Source organism: Lentinula edodes (assembly GCF_021015755.1).
Source record: "Lentinula edodes strain Le(Bin) 0899 ss11 chromosome Unknown C8R40scaffold_3, whole genome shotgun sequence".
In the NCBI taxonomy this organism is placed as follows: domain Eukaryota; kingdom Fungi; phylum Basidiomycota; class Agaricomycetes; order Agaricales; family Omphalotaceae; genus Lentinula; species Lentinula edodes.
Window position 1 is genome coordinate 920,450 of NW_025764309.1, and position 23,355 is coordinate 943,804.

The 23,355-nt window shown below is 47.2% G+C and overlaps 5 protein-coding genes across 5 annotated transcripts; 1 reads left to right on the top strand and 4 right to left on the bottom strand.

Moving 5' to 3' along the window:
* Positions 1 to 1,645: 1,645 nt before the first annotated feature.
* Positions 1,646 to 3,369, bottom strand: C8R40DRAFT_1035646 (thioredoxin-like domain-containing protein; the record flags this gene model as incomplete). Its single annotated transcript, XM_046223519.1, has 5 exons — positions 1,646 to 1,985; positions 2,042 to 2,833; positions 2,885 to 2,968; positions 3,019 to 3,156; positions 3,215 to 3,369. 5 exons carry the CDS (start codon positions 3,367 to 3,369, stop codon positions 1,646 to 1,648), a joined length of 1,509 nt encoding a protein of 502 aa, XP_046090966.1.
* A 329-nt stretch (positions 3,370 to 3,698) lies between these two features.
* On the bottom strand, positions 3,699 to 5,429 carry C8R40DRAFT_450548 (uncharacterized protein). Its single transcript, XM_046235098.1, has 4 exons — positions 5,134 to 5,429; positions 4,311 to 5,081; positions 3,937 to 4,250; positions 3,699 to 3,859 (listed from the first exon to the last, which is right to left on the bottom strand). Exons 1-3 carry the CDS (start codon positions 5,378 to 5,380, stop codon positions 4,105 to 4,107), a joined length of 1,164 nt encoding a protein of 387 aa, XP_046090967.1. The 5' UTR covers positions 5,381 to 5,429; the 3' UTR covers positions 3,699 to 3,859; positions 3,937 to 4,104.
* Positions 5,430 to 5,440: 11 nt separating this feature from the next.
* On the bottom strand, positions 5,441 to 8,811 carry C8R40DRAFT_1083524 (gamma-tubulin complex DGRIP91/SPC98 component). The gene is made up of 13 exons (XM_046227259.1): positions 8,674 to 8,811; positions 8,552 to 8,613; positions 8,431 to 8,501; positions 8,161 to 8,377; positions 7,977 to 8,104; positions 7,578 to 7,923; positions 7,431 to 7,525; positions 7,093 to 7,380; positions 6,945 to 7,041; positions 6,710 to 6,893; positions 6,076 to 6,652; positions 5,963 to 6,025; positions 5,441 to 5,907 (listed from the first exon to the last, which is right to left on the bottom strand). The coding sequence occupies exons 1-13, from the start codon at positions 8,796 to 8,798 to the stop codon at positions 5,593 to 5,595; spliced, it is 2,568 nt and encodes an 855-aa protein (XP_046090968.1). The 5' UTR covers positions 8,799 to 8,811; the 3' UTR covers positions 5,441 to 5,592.
* A 1-nt stretch (position 8,812) lies between these two features.
* C8R40DRAFT_1083529 (uncharacterized protein) lies at positions 8,813 to 11,113 on the top strand. Its single transcript, XM_046227260.1, has 11 exons — positions 8,813 to 9,043; positions 9,094 to 9,143; positions 9,198 to 9,223; positions 9,279 to 9,369; positions 9,425 to 9,485; positions 9,535 to 9,609; positions 9,664 to 10,030; positions 10,086 to 10,283; positions 10,337 to 10,423; positions 10,471 to 10,787; positions 10,843 to 11,113. The coding sequence occupies exons 1-11, from the start codon at positions 8,861 to 8,863 to the stop codon at positions 10,915 to 10,917; spliced, it is 1,530 nt and encodes a 509-aa protein (XP_046090969.1). The 5' UTR covers positions 8,813 to 8,860; the 3' UTR covers positions 10,918 to 11,113.
* Positions 11,114 to 11,896: 783 nt separating this feature from the next.
* On the bottom strand, positions 11,897 to 23,353 carry C8R40DRAFT_1034987 (uncharacterized protein; the record flags this gene model as incomplete). The annotated part of the gene is made up of 19 exons (XM_046223469.1): positions 11,897 to 12,007; positions 12,060 to 12,233; positions 12,286 to 12,445; positions 12,493 to 12,662; positions 12,711 to 12,797; positions 12,852 to 13,086; positions 13,140 to 13,342; positions 13,394 to 13,594; positions 13,648 to 13,755; positions 13,801 to 14,232; positions 14,283 to 17,207; positions 17,260 to 19,225; positions 19,277 to 20,370; positions 20,421 to 21,631; positions 21,681 to 22,081; positions 22,131 to 22,258; positions 22,315 to 22,443; positions 22,495 to 23,204; positions 23,260 to 23,353. The coding sequence occupies 19 exons, from the start codon at positions 23,351 to 23,353 to the stop codon at positions 11,897 to 11,899; spliced, it is 10,539 nt and encodes a 3,512-aa protein (XP_046090970.1).
* Between the last annotated feature and the right edge of the window lie 2 nt (positions 23,354 to 23,355).

Consider the following 23,355-nt stretch of genomic DNA (forward strand, 5'->3'; position numbering starts at 1 on the left):
GTCTTGACCAGCTGAGAAGAAAGAAAAAACAAGACAAGTTAAAGTTTAAATTTTTTTTTTTCACAACAAAAGAAACATACTTGTTCAATTCGTCTACCTCTCTCCAATCCTTATTACTACCATTGACTTTGCTATGAGAATCACTCTTTCTAGAATTTTTTCTGTTGGAAGAGTTACGGTGTCCGTTTTGCTGACTATATCCATGAGAGCGTTGGGAAGAATCGAAACCGTGCTGGGACGAATCCCAGCTATGATGAGCAGGTTCCCACTGACGGTCAACAGAATTCTCATCCCAATTCTGTCTCTGGTCTTGTTCTGGCCGTCGAGGCTCCCAACCATTGTCCTGTTCCTGACGATAAATAGCACGTTCTTCCCGCTGCCACCTCGCATCTGCCCCTCGCGAGCTCTGGCGATGAGAGTTCTGGTCCTGGACTCGGTCGTCGTGGTGTCTTATATCGTCTTCCCAAGGTTGTGGTTGAGGATACGAGTTCGACGCTGGAGGTTGATATTGGTCTTGGTATGAAGTCGAAGAATAATTCGATTCGTAACGTGGAGGTGGAGGCCATTCTTCACGCTGTGGATGCGAGTAAAGGTCAGCATCGTTCGTGGAACGGCGTGAAGACCATCCGACATCTGTTTCTCTCGAGTCTAACACTGCTACAGCGTCGTAGTCATCTCTTCTGCCCTTGTTCTGGTACCGGTCCTGGAAGTTTCCACCTGTGTGCTGCCATGAAGAATCCGCCACCCTTGACGACGACACTTCCCTACTGCCCGCATCGTACGAATGCCTCCCAGAGCCAGAAGCGTTTTCTCTATATCTATGATCCGATTGCCGTGAGCGCGAATAGTAGGAATTGTCGTCTTCGCGGGAGTAGGCCGACCTGTCGTCGTCCTTGTTGCCTCTCGGTCTTCGCTGGTGGTTACGACCATTTTGAGGCATGATCGATAGCAGAAGAGCTGAGTATTGTGGTTGTGTTAGGGAAAGTCACGATAGTTGACAGAGGATGATGTTGATGAAAGTTGAAAGTTACGAAGCAAAAGGCCTAGGCGGAATCACGGAGCGAGAAAATTTGTGTTTGCTCGAAATCGAAACGTCGGAATAAGCTGCGCCTGGACAGCTAGTTGCAAGACGTTCGGTGGGTGGTCTGGTTGGTGTTCAAGAGGCCGGGTAAAAGGTGCAAACTGAAGCAATTTTTGTTAAAACACTAGGACAAACCATCATATTTAGTGGGTAAATTCAACTGGGATGAGAGAGCAAAAAGTACCAGGTCTATACCTTAATTAAAGCACAAAGATCTCCTCAGTTAAGCAATGCAAATGAAACGGACATTGAGAATTCACGTTCGTGATCAAGTCAAGCTCTGTTGATGATGCAATCGAAAAAAGCGGGGCACATTCCGAATCCGCGACATATAAAATTATTGCTCGTTTGCTCAATAATATTCCAATATTTCAATACTCGTTGACTTATACTCAAGTCGCAGAAATAGTTTCATGCAAGATAAATAGTGTGAAATTAAGCATCCCATGCAAAACGTGAAAGCTAAAGCTACGCTACTAAAGTGTATAGTTGTACAATTACATGTTGCCCAGAGAATGGTGTAGGGAGGACCTAAGAGACCTAGGAGATCATCTCAACTACCGCTCAAAGCTCATCGTGCTTCTCGGCCGACGCGTTCCCAGCAGAAAAATGTGTCTGTGTCTGACCTTCGAGAACGACCGAGGGCTCGAGCGAGTTCTTGGAGTGTTCCTCAACAAACGCAACAAGAGACTCGAAAGAACGATCACCCTCGTAGTCCAAGAAGTCCCTCGAACCAGCGGGCTTGAATTTCAAAGTAGGGAAACCGGCAACACGGAAAGGAACAGAAGGAGGAAGATCGTTCTCGGTAGCCTCCATCTTCGCGACGATAATTTGGTCCTTCACGCTGGCGTATTTGTCGGCGAGCAGGTCCCAGGTGGGCTTTAGGCGTTTGCAGTGACCACACCTGTGGAACTATCAGCAAAGAGCGAACCACTATGAATCGCGCTATCAAACACCTACCATGAAGCGTAGAATTCAACAAATACATCTTTGGAGTCATCGAATACAACCTCCTCGAATTCCTTACCGACGAGATTATAAACGCTCTCGTCCTGGACTTCGGGAATCGGCTGGCTCTTGAGCTCAGGCTTGAGTTCACCACTGACGAATTGCTTGGTCCAGTCCTTGACAGATTCAGTGGATACCTCCTTGCTCTGATCAAGAGGATACTTGAGCTGCTTCTCTAGATCCTGGATAACAAACGACGGCCATTTAGGCTCCTGGAGGTTGAGTGCTTTGGCGTGGTCACCAAATTTGATAGCGTCAATCCAGACAAAGTTGACCTTCGATTTGTACTCTTCTGCAACAGGACGGACGGAAGCGATGATCTCTTCCTTGTTTTCAGCTGTAGGGTCGAGGAATACATATGCAAGAGGCTTCGTGCTCGAAGCGTAGACGGCATAGTTGTCACTGGAGACTTCATCAATGACAGGGATGGAAAGGTCAGCCATCCATTCTTCAAAATCCTCGGGTTTTGCGTCGAGGATAGGGTAAGGGTAAACCACACGGGGCTCGTCAAATGAACGATAGACAACGACAGCAGGAGGAGTGACAGCTTCGGCAGCAATAACGTCCGGGTCAGTCGACAAACCAAAGAGGAAGTCGTCCCGATGAGTCTCCGCGACTTGGTTGAATGCGACGGCAGGAGCATCGGTAGTAGATGACACGTATGCGACAGCGACGAACTTGTCGGCAGCTTTGAATTCCTCGATGTTGGAAAGAGTGAGTTCGGTAACGGCAGGAAGAGATTGCCTATGGTAAATGATGAGTGGAATATGCTACAACTGCTGAGTAGATACGCACTTGACCATGTAGCTGATGATCCCATCGGCTTTGCGAGGACCTTGGTAATCGGAAGGAGTGCCGTTCTTGTATACCCTCAGTGTGCTGGACACTATCAGCGAGACGTAAGACCAAGGAAACACAAAACCACTCACGGGTATCCCTGGATACCATTGGCCTGACACAAGTCAGCCTGATCGACACAATCGACCTTGGCTAACTTAATGTCCTTGTCCTTGAGAGCAGTAGCTGCTTCTTCATAGTGAGGCGCGAGCGCTTTGCAGTGACCACACCTACGTTATGCAGAATGAGAAAAACCTAAAAGGCTGCACTGCTTGGTAGTTTACTTACCAAGGAGCAAAGAACTCGACAAGAATGAGAGGCTCGTTGTCGACTTTTGCGCTGAAATCAGACGTGGTAAGGGTGAGGACATCTGATGCATCTTGAGCTAGTGCATAGGACGCAAAGGCGACAGCCAATGCGGGCGAAAGAATTGACAATCGCATCGTTGAGGAAAAAACAAAGAAGAGGTGCAAGTCTGCGGGCGCTCCTGCGGCTCTTTATAATCAACTTTTCTACTGACGTGTCACTTTACCAAGCTCAACATATAGCTCCTTACGTGAGCCCGAAGACAGCAAGAACTTTTACTTCTGCTTTAGCTCCAAATGACAGAATGTCCGCAGAAAGATCGGAATAGAATATTGATACACCGTGATACACCGAGACGACGTGTACTCATACGTGGAACCACATCGTCCCCCCATAAACTTTAGAACGACCTACCCTTCGATGAGGTACCACTTGAATTGGTCCATGCAGATGTGACGAATGGGAAACGAACGTCAATAGTTGCGATGTGTTTAATTACAACAGAAAAAAAAAACTGGAGACTCGAGTTTACTCATGTATCCTCCTCTAACGTCAACTTTGACAATCATTAACGCGACGTCGATCTGAAAGATCGGAGAAACTTGGAAAAAAACAGCCTGTGTCTTCCTGGAATGGCCCGATCAAAAAGAATCATAAGCAGTCAGTTTAATTTAAAAAGCGAAGGAGAGGAGGAAAATATAGACCTAGTACAGTGAGATGGAGCTTGAGCCTGGAAGAGGGTGAAGTGTAAGATGATTTGCCAAGAATGAAGAACAACATCAACATCTGCCGGATTGTACAAATGCAAATGAACGCGAAAGTAATTTTGTTCATCATCCGTTCCCCGAGGAAAGGATGTAGAAAAAAGTCTATTACGCATACATCGATCCGAAATCAAAGTCGCTTCCTTTTTGACGACCACTGGGATACGTTCTCACTCCAGCCGCGAACGGTCTAGGAGGTGGAAAATCAGATACTGGAAATATGTGTGAGCCAGCTGTGGGAGGTGGAGAGGGTACTGATAAGTCAAGAAAAATCAGTATTCACTCATATTGTAAACAGGAGACATTTTACATACTTTGACGACGAGGAGCAGCAGGTGCCGACGCTACACCATTAGTTGCAGGCCGAGAAGGTGGCAAAGGTGAAGAAGCAACCCGAGGTCTGGCGGCAGGAGGAGGAGGTGGTGGGGCAAGTCCAACAGATGCCAGAGGCGTGCTTAGACGCGATTCACGAGGTGGTGGTGCAACAGGAGGAGGTTTACGAGCTGGCGGCGGCGGCGGTGGAGATTTTGCAGGCGAAGAAACAACTACACTCGATGGTCTTTGAGGTGGCGGTGGCGGTGCACGTCCCGGTGTAGTTAGAGCATTAGGTTTCCGAGAAGGTATACTGGGCGGAAGTCGGGATGGGGGTGAAAGTGGTGAAGCAGGTGAAGCACTACGGTGAGGCAACATTGGAGGAGGAGTAGCACGTGATGGCGGAGCAGGACTAGGACGAGCAGGAGCAGCAGGTGGTTTTCGTGAAGGGAGACTGGGTGCACTTTGTACGGGGGGAGCCGGGGCCGATCTAGGTGGAGGCACATTCCGTACGGGAGGATCCGGGCCAGACGGCGTTGGTGTTGGAGGTGCTCGGGCAGGAGCGGGAGGTGCGCGTGCTGGCGGATGCGGGGCAGACGGCGTTGGCACTGGCGGTGCTCGGGCAGGAGCGGGAGGCACGCGTGCTGGCGGAGGTGGTGCGCGAGCAGGAGCAGGCGTGCGCGCTGAAGGTGTTGGCGGTGCTGCACGAGCTACAGGGATCGCTGGAGCTGCTCCTGGAACTGATGGAGGTTTGCCCAACGCTGGCGGTTTAGCTGATATAACACTTTAGTCTGTGTTGAAAATAAAGCAAAATTGAAGGCTTACCTAGATTGTTCTGCCCAGCTGACTTTAATTTGGGCATTCCGCCAGCAAAAAGGCCTCCCAATTGAGGGGGACCACCGGCACCCATGCCCATTGCAGGTCCAGCTGATGAGACTCCTGCAGAAATTCCTCCCCCTCCTCCTCCTCCACCCTTAGGTTTTTCTATTGCTGGTGCACTTCGGTCACGAGTTGTCGTTTTCTTGAGGCCTTTTCCGGCTTGAATTTGTGCAAGGAGCTCGCTGGATGCCATAATGAAGTCGAGCACAAGATAATATCTGAAGAGGTGAAAAGATTCCCACACTCAAGCACTGGCGGATTCCTTTATGCGTTTGCAATCCGCAGACTTGCATTGCATTGTTGACTCACAACTACGGTTCGCCCACATCTCCTCGATTACATGGAAGTGTTACAATAGAGATACAAGCATAAAATACACTCTGGGCATGTAAACCAACAAACTCATCACTTGGGTGTTGCAGTCTCTGCTCTCTCCTTCTCTTTCTCCTTTTGTTGTTTTCCTCGATAATAATCCGAGAAATTCAATCTCACTCCCAAGAACCGACAATCTAGATCTGGATGTGTCTGCAGTGCTGCCACGAGTGCTTGCACCTTTTCTGAAAACTGCGATCCGTAGTCGTTCACCGGCCGGAGAAGCCGTGGAAGATTTTCTGAGAGAGACGAGTCTGGGTCTTGGGGTCCGGTGTAAAGACCTCGGCCGGAATCAAGCATTTGATCTCTTCGCGTGGATTCTGTAAGACAGAAATTGTAAAAGTTCTCCTATGAACCGCGTTAGGACCTTAGCAGAGTTGTGCGAATATCATTTGCTGCTTACTACGGCATCCTGGAACTGAAGCACAGTTACAAACAAGTCCTTCACTTGATTCATGACATTTTCCTACCGAAGCCGCGTCAGCAAAACTTGCAAAAAGGGCCTTTACTTCGTACCTCTCTCCCCACCTTGGGGCTCAACAGTAAAATCTTCTTCACCAGCCTATCCAGATACGTACGATGTGCATCGATCATCGCATCCAAATCACCCTCCCCCTTATGCAAAAACTCGATCAAAACCTTCCACGAGCACTCGATAACCTCCATCTGACAATACGCTTGCAGCTGCTTCACGAAATGTATCATTTCTGCCATTATGATCCGTATCTTATGCCATGACGGTTCGAGGTCAGGTAACCGTAAAAAGGTTGTTCGTGCCCCGCCTGCGACGCGCATCCAGCCGCGGCTGAGTGTGCCCTCAATGCGCTTCATCTGCCAGAGGTGGTTGAAGAGTTTTAGGTACTTGACCATCGCGTCTGGGTGGATGACTGTGTCGATCGGCGCGTCGACTTTATACTCGAGCGTGAAGACGTCCCAGCCGATTTCACCATGAGAGTACTCGAGCATGCGTGCGTCCAGCCGACGGAGGACATCTGGTGGATCGGATTGGGCATTAGAGGAACGGATGGCAGTTTCGAGTGTAGCGGTGAGATTGTGTCGGTATAGCGCGTTGGCTGGACGGGATAAACTCGGCCTACAGAGGAAACCTCAATTTCTCAAAGTCGTCATAATACTTGAGCATAAGTCTCACCCCAAAGCATTCATAAGCTGATCTGCGAAATCTCCATGTCCAAGCATCATATAATTTTTCAACGCAGACAAGTGATCTAGTAATTTGAACTTGTCGATGAAGACGTCAAATAAACGTTGACTTGCAGTCGAGTACGCGGCGTCTATCGACCGTTCCAGTCCTGCGATATCGCTGTACTTGAGAGCTAGATAGTTGATGTTAGCAAGAATGGCTTTGAAAAGAATCAACTACTCACATCCACCAGTGTTGCTCATTTTTTCTCTTGTCACGACCCAATCGCTATCGTGGCAGCTATATCGAATGAAATTCAAGCTCTTGCCTGTTGAAAGGATCTATGTAACGTTTTGGAAAATACTAGAGGTGATTGAGAAAGGCTTATTGACCTTGCGCCCAAATGCTTCGCCGACGAACATCGGTAGCATATCTTGCTGAAATCTATATTTTGCTTGCCATATTGTAAGACCACCTCGTCGATGGTCGCGGTCGTCCTGGTCTGGTGCAACGAAGCTGTCCCCGGCGAGTTGATTGATGTTCCCTGTAAGCGACGAAGGATGCATATACTGTACATGAGCTAGGCTTGGATCCATTGCAACAAAGAATTCGTGAAACGGGTCATAAAGCTCGCCAGAGAATAACCATTTGTGTAGTGTAGAAAAAAAAGGTTTGGAAACCTGACAAGAGATGAATGCGTAGCAAAGACAGTTCGGAGATACATACAGACCTCTTCTAACAGCTGATCAGTGAATTTCCGTATGAATGGATCTCCGTTATCGGTGTAACTATGAATAAGATTGACGAGTGCACCACCCTGGGATTCTGTAGTTGACATTATAATCCATCCGTCTCTCAAAGATTATTTGTTTCGCACCTCTTGCGCCCTCTACGCAAACACTCATCATCCGCATTCGCAGCCTCCATTCATTGATCCAGACATCCAACCGCCGCAACGTTAAGCCGGTTTCATGCTCTCGCAAGTCCACCGTGTTCCCTTCCCCTGATACGGTCACAGAGGGCATTTGGGATTCCAGAACAGCAATAAGCCTATAATATTCGGTAAGCTTGGTCTGTAGATGATGACACAGGCTTTGTTCGATCATCCCAACCCCGGTAGACCCTTCTCGTTCTCGTACAAAAGCATCGACTCGTGAATACAGATAGCCGACTTCGGAAAGACGATGGATAAGAGCCTTCGTGGGAGCTGAGATGACATATCTCTAGAACGCGTGGTTAGTTCGCAGGTAACTTGAACTTCAACAGAAAAACGCACAGTGTTGTCTACAAACTCGAGCTGATTGTTGTCATTCTGTGAAGACAATCGTATGAATTTCCCAGAAATGCCCTGCAAAAGATATAATGTATCTCGTAGTAGGAGATGTTCCGGCAGATACGGTCGTCCTAGACATCCAGAAATTCAGTTGTGTCCTGTGTACACTTGGTAAATTATCACAGACCAGCCTGTTGACGATACTCTCTCAGCCTCTCAGCTCTAGACTTGCTGAAGTGTTGTGACAGTGGTAGCGATTTTTCTGAGGGCGATGTTGAAGGAGACGGCCTCGCAGGAGGTGGAGGCACGAGAGAAGGAAGGAAAGGGACTGATGACGATGGTTGACGCGATGAAGCAAGAGAATGAAGGAATTGTATGGACGCGTGTTTTTTAGAAAGGACATGCTATTTCTCGCAGTTCAACTTGATAGTAGGTAATAACAACCTTTCACGCGCACCTGGTCCAAAAGACGCGAAAGTAAATTGGTGAATTTGAGAGCTGTTGTTCCAGACGGAGACGACTGAAGCACTACATGTTCAGTCAACAAAGATCATATCGAGTCAAATTTTAGCCCATACGCTGTCTTTTCACCAAGTCAGCTAGATGGCCAATATCAGGCTCATGACTTTGTCCAATCCGACTGTAAATAAGTGAAAGTTAGTTCAATACTTGTAACTCTGTGCAACGATCCAGAATTGACCTTGATAGGATCTCCTTACAGTGCGCTACGAGATCATTTCTGAGTGGTTCATCATTCCTTGACGCTGGCACAAGAGAGTATACGAGAGATTCCAAGGCCGGAATCAGACTTGTCGAGGAGGACATCAAAATGGGGAACTTAGTCTCGTGATTTCACATCGGTCTCGAGTCTCGACGAAACAGAGAAAATGAGTGGACGGTTTGCAAAGAGGAGTCAACCCGAGCTAGACCTCTCTTCTTTTACCAAACTCGACGCTCTCATTCTCGCCCAATCTGTATACGAACTCGGGGCTTCATCATGGCCAACAGTGGCAAAATTGCTGTCGAAACATCCCCTACTACGACATCCGAAATCATTCTTTACTGCTCAGGTCAGTGGAGTAAACCTGCTCTTCTCGAACAAGACTCATACGCCCGCCAGTCATGCGAAACATTGTACAAGAAATTAAGGAATGATGCTTCTTTGGAAATGTCCGTGCTACTCTTATACGAGCCAATCTTTACCAATCCTGATCTACAATACAGAACAGAGGCAGATAATGAACGACACTGTACGATCCGTAATTTTTACTCATGCACAGAGCCATAAATCAGTATCTACTCAAGCTCCACTCAACCGCAAGCTTGCGCAGATACACTACCAGGCTCGTATCCTCGAGCTTCGAGACTTGATCAGCACCGAAGAACAGAAATTCAAGTACGCCGCTTTTTTCACTACTTGTAAGGCTGACTGCAACCTCAACCGATATCAGGAAAGTCTTATCTGAAATCGAAGAACTGAAAAATAATGCTAGTAAAGCGACTGCGCCTACAGTGCGTACTTACATGTATGTCAGTGGACAATCTCAACAGTTCGACGTAGAATGGAGCTAAAATGGGCGTTGAAGACTTTACTGCTGATCTTAGTGGAATCAGCTCTACCTTCTCTTCTAATAAAGTGTGTCATTATGTCTGCCTTGAATTTACTTCTTTCATGTACACATCCCTACAGGTTGAACCATCGAACGATGAGACTGCAAACCTATTACGTTCACCGCAACATTCCGATATTGAAGAAGTAGCATCCCTGGCAAGAGACAACAGTGCGGAAGCCCGAGATGATAACAAAGAAGGGAGGGACGAAGTTGAATCGTTAGCCATCTCACACGATGACACGCCACCCCTCCTACACGTCCGACCTTTGGAAGGCGACGCTCCTCAGCGAAGTGTTGTCGAGGTATCCATTGACGCAGACGATGAGGTTTCCCGTTCTAGTCAGGCTCCAACCCCGACCGCGGAAACCGAACATGACCGTATGGAGATCGACGAAGAGGGTGTCACCTCTGGAGATGAGCCACTCCAAAGAGCACGTCGCGCTAGTAACTATCAAATATACACTCACGCTCGAGAATACCTATTGAATGACCTTATCAGAAGCCGCAAAGCGCCAACGCAAGGCCAGTACTCCTCTTCCAATGAAGAAAGGACGTCGTCTGCGTCCCCCTTCCATACTAGATACAGAAATGGCACCAGAGGCGACTGACAACATGACGGAAGAGTTGGTTCAAACACCAGGGACGGTTGACGACGAAGCATCCCCGGCACCAGATGATGTGCTGTTCAAGCGTCAGGGTGCGTTGCTGTTTTATCCGTTGTCCCACCAAAGATTGAAACATATTATTCAGGTAAACGCCGAGCTTCGTTTTCAGACGATAACCCACGAGAATTAAGGCGTTTACGGGCTGACTCCGAACCTATCGATGACGAAGATGGTGTGTAGGGATTCGGCAAACTTTCTACTTATCTTACTTGCTTTTAGGGCTTCCGTCTTCATCCCGGAGACGACGCCAGGACAATCAAGCTTCAAAACGGTTCCAGAACGTCATTGGCATGCTCCATTCCCAAATATCCGCACACCGGAACGGCACCATCTTCCATAACCCCATCAAAAACTCGGAGGCGCCGGATTATCACGAAATCGTCAAACGTCCCATGGATCTCAAGACTATCAAGTCGAGAATCAAAGATGGCGCCATCTCAAACTCGCTAGAGTTTCAACGCGATATCTATCTAATGTTTGCAAATGCAATGATGTACAATAGGCCAGGATCTGATGTGTATAACATGACAGAAGATGTAAGCAACCTAGTCCCCATTCAACCTGTGTGTAGGGACTTAAAAATCTATCCAGATGATGTTAGAGAGCGAAGGATATATCCAGACTTTCCGACAGACAGAGGGGTTCGTGCGAGGTTCTCAGCGCTAAATGACAAGGTTCAGTAAGATACCTCCCAGTTTAGCTGAGTTTGGTTATACAGTACATCACATATGTATGCATGGTCACAATCGTGGCCCACCAAAAATTGTGAGATCAAAAAGATTACATAGTCTTTTGAGTAGTTTGAGTTTGAGTTTTGTGAAATCAAATGGACCAGCAGATATTTCAGAATCAAGTCTTTCCATGCTTTGAAACCCACCTTGCTTGCAAGGTCTACGGAATTTAAGTACTTCTGTACAGGCACATTTGGCCCTCATGCTTTTGCCAAATGTTTCCTGGGTGCTTTGAAGTGCTGTGCTTGTTTTGCCTTATGTGCGCCGTGTTCTTTGCTCATTACTTGAATCAATCAATCAAATTTTTACAAGGCTCTTGTGGAAACCCGCCGTGATGGCGGGAACACTAGGGCGAGAACAGGCGAGAACTCACAAGAAAACCAAGTATGTACTAGGAACCAAGTATGATTGGTGAAGAGATAAGAGAGAGAGAGGGAGAGAGAGAGATACACTCGAGAGTAGTCTAAGGCCAAGATAAGATGGTGGTAAGAGCTCTAGTCGTATCTAAGTGTGTTCTATAGGGCACTTTATGTGCACAGTGTTTTTTTGCTTGATGTCTGAACTAAAACCGACAAAGACAAAGACATTCAGATGTTCCTGCCATACCAGTTTCAGTATCAACTTACTAACTGAAATTTATCTTTTCTTAAGCAAGGTGCAGTTCTACGACGGTGGAGCCTAATGCAGACCTAAATTTCCCAAAGTCAAGGTCTGATGGATTCAAGAATATTTAGGATTTCTAGACAACAGGAGTTGAGGTCACTAGCTGTAAGCTTTAACATTAATTATACTAGTAATGAGGATATATGCCACGGGCAAAGCGCGATGGCTCAATTTCATAAGTTAGGAGTATCCTATACATCAATTGCTGCTCGAGTCTGATATACACAGTTATTAAAGATACAAAAGAATTGTCAAAACCATGGATAATATGTCTCTCCCATCTTCGTCAATTGAATGGGATTTGTAGCTGCTGAGATCGTGCTCGTCACGGTTTGAAGCGCCGGGACGGAACCTGTTGCTGCCTAACAGTGGATGTCAGCCACGTTGAATGCAGTAAGTCATTTACAAATGCACCTGTTCTCGGTCTACTTTACAAGCCATGGCCTCTGCTCTAGTTGTCACTGCGTCGATGCACAAGTTGACAGCCTGACGGAAATTTTGATCGACGGTCACTGGGCGATTACGTTGTATAAGCCAGGCACATATCTCGTCGCGAGCGAAAAGACGAAGAGGAGTGTCCAATGCATACTGTAGCGTTGGTGAGTAACGTTTTTCACAAGGATGTGTCGATCTTATTTACCTCAGTCTCTGTCAAAGAACGACCTATTGCCATTAAACTGGGTGCGAATACGCCTTCGGTGACAATGGGGCCAAGGAAAGTCTGTAAGGAGGGAGTGAAGCGGAATGGAACGACGTCGCTGGAAGAAAATATCGGTTGTTGCGCTGCTAATCCTGAGAGACTGTTAATAAACAGATCACGGGTCAAGCGAAGTTCTAACCTGCAAACAACTCAGTCATGACAGTGAGACCGGTAGAACGTGAAACGTGGAATCGAGCCGGGCCGCGGCTTGACATGAAGAAGACGAACGTCATAAAACAGTTCGCTGCGTGTTGCAGGGCGAATTGTTTGCGCATACGCCAAAGCGAACTCGGCCCATCCATTGTCCGTATCATGTACTTTTCAAGATTTCAGCATATGTATTATAAGACAAAAGACGAACTCACCCGATTGAGCACATCATCTGGAACCATCTTGCTGGAGACCTCATCGACGACATTCTTTTTCAAGGCTAAATAATCGGTTTTGTTGAACTAGAAATTTGATCTTGTCATATGAAATTCCAACCTCATCAACATGATTCATACCTGACGCCCAGACTGCTTGACTTCCCGCATCACTTTCTTAACCTTTTCGCATGAGTATAATATCGGATCCTCCCGCTGGAAACCCATTGATTCGCAGTGAAGTTCGAATATGTCTAAAAACGATATGTATGATGAATCCAACTGATACAGTCGTATGTTCGGACTACATGATATTGCAGCTGGTAAATGGAAGTTGAGGTTCCTCTTGCGAGTTTCTTTTTTCCGAGCGAGGACCCTGTAACATATAGCTTGATTCATATCCGTTTGGACGACAGCATAACTGCTCACCCATTGAACGTTCGGCAGACTTGGGATACTCTCTCCTCACGGCGGAATGTTCTGTGATAGGGAAGCTGTACAAGGAATGGAATACGGGAATTATCACTCCCGTGAATGGTGATGCGCTTCCAGCAGCAGCCCTGGGATCGAGTATTCTCGAATTTTGGCACGAGTTTTTGTATCTTGATGAAATTCTGATTATTATCTTTGTCCTGCAGTAATTATGAGTTTCATTGTGTTGTGAAATTATTCCAATTGCATACCTCCGTATACTGCCCAGGAACATCCAACTCATCAACCTTGCTATACTGGAACTCAGTGAGGTAATGGCTAAGACTATCGAGCGGTTGAACCCGTGGACGGCCATCGAGGAGTACCTCGTACTTGTCCCGCCATTGTTGTAAACGCTGAATGTACTCATAATGAGTGAATTTGGCTGTGATAAAGTCTTCTTCGTATTCTTTCTGTGATAAATATTGAGCAAGAAAAATCATCCGCGTCGTCATAGCATCCATACCTTAACCTGAGGGTGAGTTATCCCTTGTGCCAAACGATGTAGGTTAGCAACAGTTGAAGCAGTGAGCGAACCATCGTCTTCAGTTTGATTTACTCGGACCATATAATGCTTGGCAGAATGAATACTAGAATTAGAATAATTTGGATGGCATACCTGTAACGCATCTTGTAGTAGCATACAGATGTGCCGATAGATATCCTCTTCGTGACTTGGCTTAAATCGATTGATTATCTGATCCACCAATGTTTCGAGGCTCAGAATGAGAAGAGGGAATGAAGTTTTCAGATTCTGGACTAATTCTTCTACACAGTCCCAAGTTGGGCGGTGTACAGCAGCATCAGCCACGAATTGTGACCCATTCTGCGATGCGCCAATACCTTGGGCATTATCTGCAGAGGGTAATGAGGTCTGAGAGTTATTTGGGTCCGACCCTGACCCGGGAACATCACTTCCGCTTCCATTTGTCGAAGATGACTCAGAGGCTCGGACGGGAGTCGTCTGGGCTGAAGGCACGGAAGGACGGGATACCATCCTCTTCGTGCTGAGTACCTCTTCGCGAGTAGTCCTTAAATTGAAAAACAACGCCTATAACGGTTTTGTCTCAACTCTGAATGTTCGTGAATGCAAATACACACCTGTGGATAAAGTCTAGCCAAGTTCAGCAGCACGTAACGAGCTTGTTTCACTTCGCGGTGAGAAAGGGAGGAGCAAAGCTGTGGTATTAAGGTAATCCAAAACCAAAATGCGGCCTCGCCTTTGTAAGTGTCGAATGCACGGGAAACGGTGAAAGAAGTGTCATCGATGCTCAAGAGCCAGAGTACTCGAGCAAGAAGAGGCCGACTTTTGCCACTTTTGTATAGTCCTGCAGCTTGAAGATAACAACTAACTGCATTTCCCGCATATGATAAATCATTGGGATGCTCTTTGAACATGCGGTCATTCCATCGCCCCCATTCAGCCCACGCCTTCGCTTGACTCATGTCCATCTGAACCGCTTGGCCAAATGAAGCATTCGCTTCCTCATGGCGGCCGAAACGAGCATGGAATAACCCTTTGAGGGTGAAGAACTCAGCCTTCTGCGATACGGAGAAGTACCCAAGATTTGTATTGTTGATAACTTCCAGTCCAGCTTGTAAGTCATTAGGTTTTTGATAATAACAGCGAGCTTGTTCGCGGAGTTTCAGGAATGCCTCTGAGATCTCAATGTTGGGTAGTGTATATATTTTCGCCAAAGCCGTGTGGCAGACATCGAGGAGATCGTGTTTCCTGGCAACATGGGCAAAACGGTTGATTATCCAGGCCGTTTCGTGATATCCTCGATAACCAGCCGTGTTCGTGTTCGCAGCACCAGTCTGCGTTGAGGGTGTGATGAGAGGTATGTAGGCATTATTGATGGAGTGGAAGACATTTTGTCTCCAGGCTACAAGATCGCTCCAGATGCTGATATCATCGTGAACATTGGGTAGACGCTCCCGCCAGGCTTGCAAAACCATTTTGAGCTCCGATGATTTTTTCTCAAGGTTTTGAGCATTAGTCGAAGCCAAAGATCCAAATATCTGCACAGCTTCCTGCAATTCAACGAATTGCTGGAAATGTTGGAGTAAAGGGACATGCGCCGGAGACAGATGCGGAGGTAAAGAGACCCATTTTCGGAGTGTTAACTGCATGGCGTCTTCGAGGATCACGGTAAACTCGGAATTTTTTTCAAGGGGTGACGGGAGTTTTAACAGCGCAATGAAGGCTTCAAAGACTCGTCTTCGTGGAGTGGGCACCTCGGGAAGTTGAGCAATATGATCCTCGAGTGCCTCTCGGTTCTCCAGCCAGTCTTTTACCCTCCATGCGCTCTCCAGGATCAAATCGTGATTCCCTTCATTACGACCGAGTTCATATAAAAGGTCCCATTGTTGAAGTTTCTCTGCCGAGAGAATCCAATGGTCTTCCCATAGGCAATATTCCTGCTCAGTGTAAGGTATGGCACCACTCCGTGCACGCTGCTGTGCTGTTTCGTAGGCATTCATTGCCTGATCCCACATACCATTTTGTTCCAGTGCAATGGCATTATTTGTCTCTGGCTGAAGACAGCGACGTCGCCAAAGGCCATAAAACATATCGTCCTCTGCAAGCTCCGAATAAACGTCAGCAAGAGAATCAAGGGCATTATCACGGAGAGTGAGCTCATCGTCTTTCAGATACTCCAGCGAGCTCGCAAGAATTTCCAGCGCGATGTACCATGCACCAAATGTTTTGGCAAGATATTTGATGAGATGGGGAGGAAGAATCATGGGAGGAGTGCATGCATGCAGCCCAGTAAGCACAGTTTGAATAACATTTGGCCGCATTTCAGCTTGCTTGATATGGTACTCCTTACTGAGTAGATTGATCATATGTTGTGTGAGGTCGGCTTGTTCACGTCGGGAAAGGCACGCCCAAGCAGCAGGAAAAACCGATACCCACATGTCGTGGACACTCTGAGGCGTAGCTGATACTAAACGCAGCATTGGACGTACAAGCTCCTGAGTTTTTGGACGGGTGATAAGAGGAGAAATGGACATTCTTCGTTCGGGTAATACTGAACCGTCTTGGTCGGTGGCACCCAGTAATAGGTGAAGGGCAATGTGCAGCCAATTGTGATCAGCAACAGGCTCCCAGCTCTGGACTGCGCAGATATACATCAAGCGGCTGAAAAGTGACCTAGGTACGCTGACGTCCAAGAGATCCAAGAAACGTTCACGGAGTGCAAAATCCTTCGAACGACATCCAACAAAGAACAACGGCTCCAGGCGCGCAGTCAAGTCGCTCCGCCGTAATGAAGGTTCGGTGTAAATCTCGTACACAAGTTCGAGGAACGAGTTGAACAGAGCTTCATTTTTGAGCTCAAAAGTTACCATTTTGAGTAACAGCGACGCCTTCTCCTTCATCGTAGGGTAGACTTCTCGTTTGACGAAACACCACGACTTGACTAATTCCAAAATGTAACGGCAAAGAGCGACGTTCTTGGACTTTTCCACCATAACAACCAGATTGCTCATAAGCCACTTCCTCTGTTCCCCTAAAAAAGCCACCGATATTTCGCAGATATCGAGGACCGAGACGAGAAGTCGAGCGCTTGTATCCATTACATTTACAATGGTGGTAGAGCTAGACACATGTTCTTTCAGAATTTTCCCAAGCAGTTTCATCAAATGGGGACTGAAATGCTCAATGCGTTCTGGAACTACCTGGACGATTGATTTCAGCATCATCAATACGCCACGTAGCGTCGTGGTATTCCGCAAACCGTCGCTTATGGAGGAATAAATCCAGGAATGGAAGTCTCCCATCTCGCCTTGAGGGTCTTCCTCTTCTTTCGGAAGAGGATACATACGGGCGAGGCGGTCGAAGATTGGATGAAGGGCATCATGAAGACCGTATTCGTCAGTTAGCAGGCCTTTCCGAATGAGCTTCTGCAATACGGCCCCATTCGAGTTCCACCACTCGTCGCTTTGCTCTGATGCTATAACTTGAAGAACCTTCGCGGATGCTACGGCAGACGCTAACGCCGTTTCGGAGGTCAGATCACTCTGGCAAAAAAATAGTCAAGATAGTATTGGATAGTGAAGAGTCTTTACACACCATCTCCAACACTCGTGAGAAGAATCGCATACCGAAGGCGACATCTGTCCAGCCACTAGGTCCCACCATTTGTTGAAGTAGCGACAATGCGCGAGGAACCAACGTCGCTCGGCCGGGAGGATCATTTATTATCGTGGATAGTCTAACCAGATAGCTAACCATATTTTCTCTATATCCCAAAGGTGTCAGCCAAACATCTTTGCCTTCCCTTTCACGTAAAGCTTGTTGCTCCCAGTCGAATATCACCTGCAATATATCAATGGACAGAAGTCGGGTTTCATGATTGCTTGTAGACATCAAGCCGAGCTTGGTTAGGGAATTTACCATGTAGGTAATGAAGAGTCGGCGCACAGGGTAGTATAGAGCAGGCTGCTTTATCATGAGATGATAGATGGCGAGAGTTTGCGAGAAATCGTCCGCTAACAAGCGTCGCGCCGTTACTGCCCATTTTGGAAAGCCGTTCTCCGCAGGTTCATTAGGAAGGGAGGGTGCAAGGACAGCCAAAGCTTCCTGTCGTAGGACTGCACGGCCTTCCGTTTGTGGTGCCCGAAGTAGTTCACTCCAAGTCCGTAGAATGAACTTGGCGGGTGTTTGGAAAGCGGCGAAGAAACGAGCATTCAGGAGGAACGCTGTCTGTTTCACGATCGGATCATCGCAAGACCCAACGAAATGCCAGGCACATTTAAGAATATCCTTTTGGACATGGTTCACCAATGAGGAGTAATGCTGAACTAGAACAGTGGTCAAATGTAGAATTTCGATTTTGAACATGTCATCGGTCTCTGCGAAGGGATTTTCTTCCAGTATGCGCCGCCAAAGAAGACTGTGCAGACGATCTATGTAAGATATGTCTAGAAGATGTTGTTTAGAAGGATTCCGTGCAGCTTGGACCAGTAGAGTGGGAGTGACGACGTAGCGTATGAAGTAAGCCTTATGGGACCAAGTACACGAACTTGTATCAAACCATGTCAAGAAGCGGAGGAGGATGTTTCGTTGGAAGATGGTATCTTCGCTAAGTGCAACATGTTGATAAAGGAAATGAGTTGTTCGCACTGTATCAATTTCCAAATTGCGGATGTAAATAGCGACGAGCGCGAATATGAGATCTATTCGCGAGGATTTCTCAAGGGTCGAACGAAAAATGGACATGATCAAGGTGTGACGTTGGATAGTCTCTCGTTCTGGCTGTTGCATACCCGTGTCCCACAAAGTGAGAAGTGCTTCGATCACGTTGTCATGCTCTAAAATCCAACAACGATCGAGACTTGCCAGATCCGCGAACAGAGAAAGTGCAGGTATTATGCGAGAGGAAGGTTCGTTGCCATGGAGGCTCAAACGTAGAATGGCGTTTGTGCGAGAAGCCAGTACACGCTGCACGTTCGGAGAAAGCTTAGCTTGAAGAATGCTTCGTAAGGTTCTCAAATGTCTAGGAAGGTGCAGATTGTCGATGAAGAACTGCACTCCTTCGTCAGGATACCTATCCAGGTATTTGGCCAAGGGTTCAGAAAACGGACTCTGGCCGGAAAAGTGCATTTGGGCCTCGGTCTGAACAATGGCATTTACCAGGCTATCGAGGAATATATTCGCCGCAGAAGGTAAGAGATGGAAGATATTTGCAAGTCGGACAAGCTTTGTAATGCCCTCGTTTTCACCCAACGGCGATCTGGATGAAGCCTGTAGCATCTGAGGGTCGGCAACGAAACGGAAATGGTCAAGGAGTTTGTGACCAATCTCGACTTTGAAGTAGTTAGTTAAAAGTTCTAACAAACGAGCAAGACCTTCCAACCCAGGGACAGATAATCGCTTGGGATCCGCTAGGTTCATCAAGATAGGGCGCAGTCCAGTTTGCAAAAGCTCCTTGGGTAACCTGCTCTGATGAGCGAGGACCATTCTCAAGCCTTCGTGAGCAACGTCCTTGACTTCTGAAGAAGGGGAATAGAGGGATTTGAAGTAGACACTGGTGACTCTAAGTGATGGTTAAATTTGATAAACGGATGGGCATATACATTCCTCCTACCTTTGCCTTGTTTGAGGATGTTTTTGGAAGAAATCTGTCATAGGCATTGAAGCAGTTAACAACTTGATGCAGGAGACACGAAGTTTAGTCATTTCGATTATGCCCTGTCTCGGATTACTTCGGCCGAGCAAGGCAGCATCTTCTGCATCAGCTAATGCTAAAGTTTCATGAAGAAGTCGGAGCAATTCATCATTGAGATCCAGTAGCGGAGGGTTGAGACTGACACAGTATCGAACCGCTTCTATGAGCCCGATTTGGATCGGGAATGTCAAAGCTCGTAAGGGCTTAGTGAAAATGCTGATTAACATACGGTCCCGGTGAGGTAGAAGGAGCTCAACGGCAGGTCTTCCGCTCAATTGCACCAAGAACTCGATGCATGCTTGAGCCGCCTGACGGACAACAGGCACAGCGCTCTGAAGTTCAGGGAAAAACACACCGACCAAAGCAATGAGCTTGCTTCGAATCTGTGCCTGGACCCCAGCATCAGAGTGGAAATCAATGTCTAAACTTCCAATTCTAAGGACCTCTGTAAGAACTCCGATAATCTCGTCCACGTCTTGAGGCAAGTCCGCGGGGAGGTCCTTCAAGATGTGAAGCAAAGTACGAACGAGGTCGATTTCCCGGTCGCGTACCCACTTGACACCAACCTCAGGCGTTTCAGTCATCATCTTGATGCAACCGCATCCTGCGATCTTTCGTGACCAGGAATCATCCAAGCACAGAGCAGTGAACCTGTTGGTAATTTGATGCAAAATGAGATATACGTCCTGCATGATGATATTATTCTGCTTCGCGTGCGTGACTAAGTCCTGTACAATGGAAGCTATTAAGCCGCGAGCTTTCGTGACTTGATCGGCTTGAGTACGAGCCAAGGCGTAAGGAAGTGCTTCGAGGTAGGACGACAGCAACGGCGAAGATCGATACGAAGAAGTTTCTCGGAAAGGCCCCCTTTTGAGCTCCGCATCAAACACGGCTTGTGAGAGCTTGCGAATGAAAGACTCAGCCTTTTCCTGAACTTCAGTAATATGAACGGCGTCAAAAGCACCTTCGAGGGTGCTTACGAAAAGTTCTTCTGCATTACGCCCTTTGATACCCTGTATTTTGGATGAGCCTTAGACCTAAGATTTGCTGTGGTGATACTCACCTGGCTCACGAGAGAGGACAACGCGGCCTCCATAAATTCATAAGCAGGAGCTGCCGCAGCTACAGGCCCTTTTGTAACATTCTGACGAGCCAGAACCACTCCAGGACTCATCAGGATCTGTTGTTGAACACCGAGGAATGTAATGGTCATTTTAGGATCATCTGAATGATGTTTATACTTTAAGGCAGGCTCTTTCGTCAAGAGCTTCCGATTTCGTCCCCCAAGCTTCCCCAATATACGGATAGTGGTGTGGGCAAGGTGATGATTAGCAGGGAGTGGTTTCAAGTGACTGGAGAGGGCATCCATCAGGTCCCTCAAAACGATATTGAGCGTAGGATCTAAAAAGTCGGGAGTAAGATTGTCAATACAAAGCTCCAATGTACGCAATCCTTGAGCAACGAGTTCAGGACCCCCTCGTAATGCAACGGCCAAGGGTTGCATGAGATACGTGAGATAGGGAAGAAGGTGAGTGAGTCGGAGTGGAACAGTGAGGCAAAGCTCGACTATCATGTCCCTGGTGGGACCTTCCGATGAAAGGAATTGGCGATTGAGACACTCTAGCATTTCTGGTAAAAGTGGAAGGACTTCTTTATACAAAAGCTCGAATCGTCCTCCGCCGCCACCGATAGATCTGAATAACGCCCTGAGAAGAAGGAAATAATGGGTAGGTTTCGATGCTTTTACAGCTAATGGGAAGCAGTCCATAAGCAGCTTAGCCAGATGAGAAGCCAGAATTGGCTCGTTGGAGAGAGGGAAAAGGGTGATAGATCCGAAAGTCATCTTGAACCAGCGGATAGTTGCGGCGGCTGTGAGATCATCATATTCCCCTAGCAGCGGTAACCTGTCAACAAGGAACTTGAGGACTATCGCCAACAGCGTCGGTGAACAGGTGTCTTTCTGAAAAAGGACCTGACAAATGTTCAGCAGAATTATCTTTTTCTGAGCAAAATTGAAGAAGAATTCAATTTTTTGCGTCCAAACTTCTTGAAAGACATGCGGATTGACTTCCATGAGAATCGGAGCGAACCAATCAATCACGTCGACCGGTTCATTGGGGCGCGGATCCAGCTCGAAATACGCCATACATCGTATACAACCTTCGAACATTCTGCAAATGAGAGTACCGTCTGGTGCCGGGCCTTCACACTTTTTTAACGTCGCGAGGCATACTCGAAAGCCGTGCAGCAATGTGCGAAACAGAAGACGGGATTCTGGAATGAACGATAAGCGTTACTCTACATGAAGAGCACTCGAACATACCCATCATGATTTCCTCAGGTTTTTCTAGCGCATACACAGCGCCACCCACAGGCCGCGCCTTTTCGATATATGCGTCATTCAAGATAGATGTTTCCCCATTCTTGGTCCTCTCTGCGGCTGCTGCAATCTCCTCGTGAATCACTGTCAAAGCATCTAAACGGTCAAGACAAGTATTGAACGTTAAAGTGATCAGAAAGGCAGCATTTTGTGGTGTCTCCTTATTCACTATGGCGTCGCTGAGGCCTATCAGAACCTTGGCAAACAATGTATGGAGATTGTTGCCCAGTGCGGGATAATGGAGAAGCCTAGAGTACATGTGCACAATTTTTGTTAATTGGGAGCTACTGAGTTCAGGCTTCAGATGATGGAACAAATCGGCGATAGCAGTGTATGTTTGGGCTCTGGAGTGACATAAATGGAGAGCCAGTGAGAATTCACTCCCTAACGCACCGAAGCATTTCCTTGCTCGTAAGACTTTCCCCAACAAGAAGACGCTCATTAAGCAGTTTGTCCAAGTGTGGAATTAAGGATCGTCGATAAGGCGTAGCCATCAAATGACGAAAGACGACAATAAGCTCCTGCAGAACAAGTCAAAAGAGAGACAGTATGATATTCCACTGAGGGTCACTGGTACCTTTCGCAACAAAATTCCATTAGCTGGACAATCTTGCTGCAAACGAAGTGCATGAAGTATAAGTCGATCTCCGTAGTTGTCACTTTGTTCGGGAGTATGTCGCATCACAAAAGCAAGATATGAAAGCATCTACACAACAGGTGATTAGTGATAACTGACGATGAGTAAAATGCAATGCACCTTGATTTGCGCACTGAGTAGGTCGTGATATAGTGCATGGTTTTTCACAGTTGGAGACATCCCGGCCCAGACAGAACCCGTGGCCTCCGCATCGATTCGAGCTTTTTTCTGCGCAGGAGATTCGACATCGAGGAGGCTGAATGATGACTGAATGGTAGCTTTTATAGTAGGTGCTATCTGGCCACGAGAAGCTTGGGAGAACAGTGCCATATCCAAACTCATTTCGGCTACAACTTTAGGGCTGTCCATGCCGAGGAAGACTTCATTGGGTTCCACAATGGCCGAATCTTCTGCAAGATACTTGCTTGCAACGGCCTCCATTCGATGCTGAGATTCTTGAAATATGGTAGTGAAGTTCGCCATATTTTCCTCCGTGATACACCTGTAGTTTTTGACGAGGTCCATATAGACCTTGCAGGCCAATATAACATTGTCTTCGTTGTCATTTCGGAGAAGATGATGAATGCATTCGATAATGGAAGCAGATTGAGCACGAGCAGGCTCCCCAACAGGTATACGGATTAAAATTTCCAACAGAGTTTTGCGGAACTGGTATTCAGGAACATCCTTGCGAAAGACGGGCTCTCCGGTGCGAAGGAGGTCAAGAAGAGTAGGAATAAGCCAAGGAAGGACTCGTAAAGTGTCTGTATCCCTAGTAGTGTCGAGCAGGTCACGGATTTCGCAGGCAACAGTATTTTTCGTAGTAAGATCTGCAAACAGGAGTTACAACGGGGATGACCATTGGCTAACAAGTTAGGTATGCACCTATACTCGGATCGGCAATGCGGGCAGCGCGTTGTTCGAGGTCAGCTGTTGAGGCTATGTGAGTAGAGACGTCCACGCCGGTGTTGGCAGCCATTT

Coding starts and splice junctions, on each gene's coding strand:
- C8R40DRAFT_450548 (XM_046235098.1), bottom strand. CDS start 5,380: ATGGCATCCAGCGAGCTCCTTGCACAAATTCAAGCCGGAAAAGGCCTC. Junction 5,082..5,133: donor AGCTGGGCAGAACAATCTAG/GTAAGCCTTCAA, acceptor GTGTTATATCAG/CTAAACCGCCAGCGTTGGGC. Junction 4,251..4,310: donor TGCTGCTCCTCGTCGTCAAA/GTATGTAAAATG, acceptor TTGACTTATCAG/TACCCTCTCCACCTCCCACA.
- C8R40DRAFT_1083524 (XM_046227259.1), bottom strand. CDS start 8,798: ATGTCCTCCTCGACAAGTCTGATTCCGGCCTTGGAATCTCTCGTATAC. Junction 7,924..7,976: donor TCGAGTTTGTAGACAACACT/GTGCGTTTTTCT, acceptor CACGCGTTCTAG/AGATATGTCATCTCAGCTCC. Junction 6,026..6,075: donor GCCCCAAGGTGGGGAGAGAG/GTACGAAGTAAA, acceptor CGGCTTCGGTAG/GAAAATGTCATGAATCAAGT.
- C8R40DRAFT_1083529 (XM_046227260.1), top strand. CDS start 8,861: ATGAGTGGACGGTTTGCAAAGAGGAGTCAACCCGAGCTAGACCTCTCT. Junction 9,224..9,278: donor GGCAGATAATGAACGACACT/GTACGATCCGTA, acceptor TATCTACTCAAG/CTCCACTCAACCGCAAGCTT. Junction 9,370..9,424: donor ACCGAAGAACAGAAATTCAA/GTACGCCGCTTT, acceptor AACCGATATCAG/GAAAGTCTTATCTGAAATCG.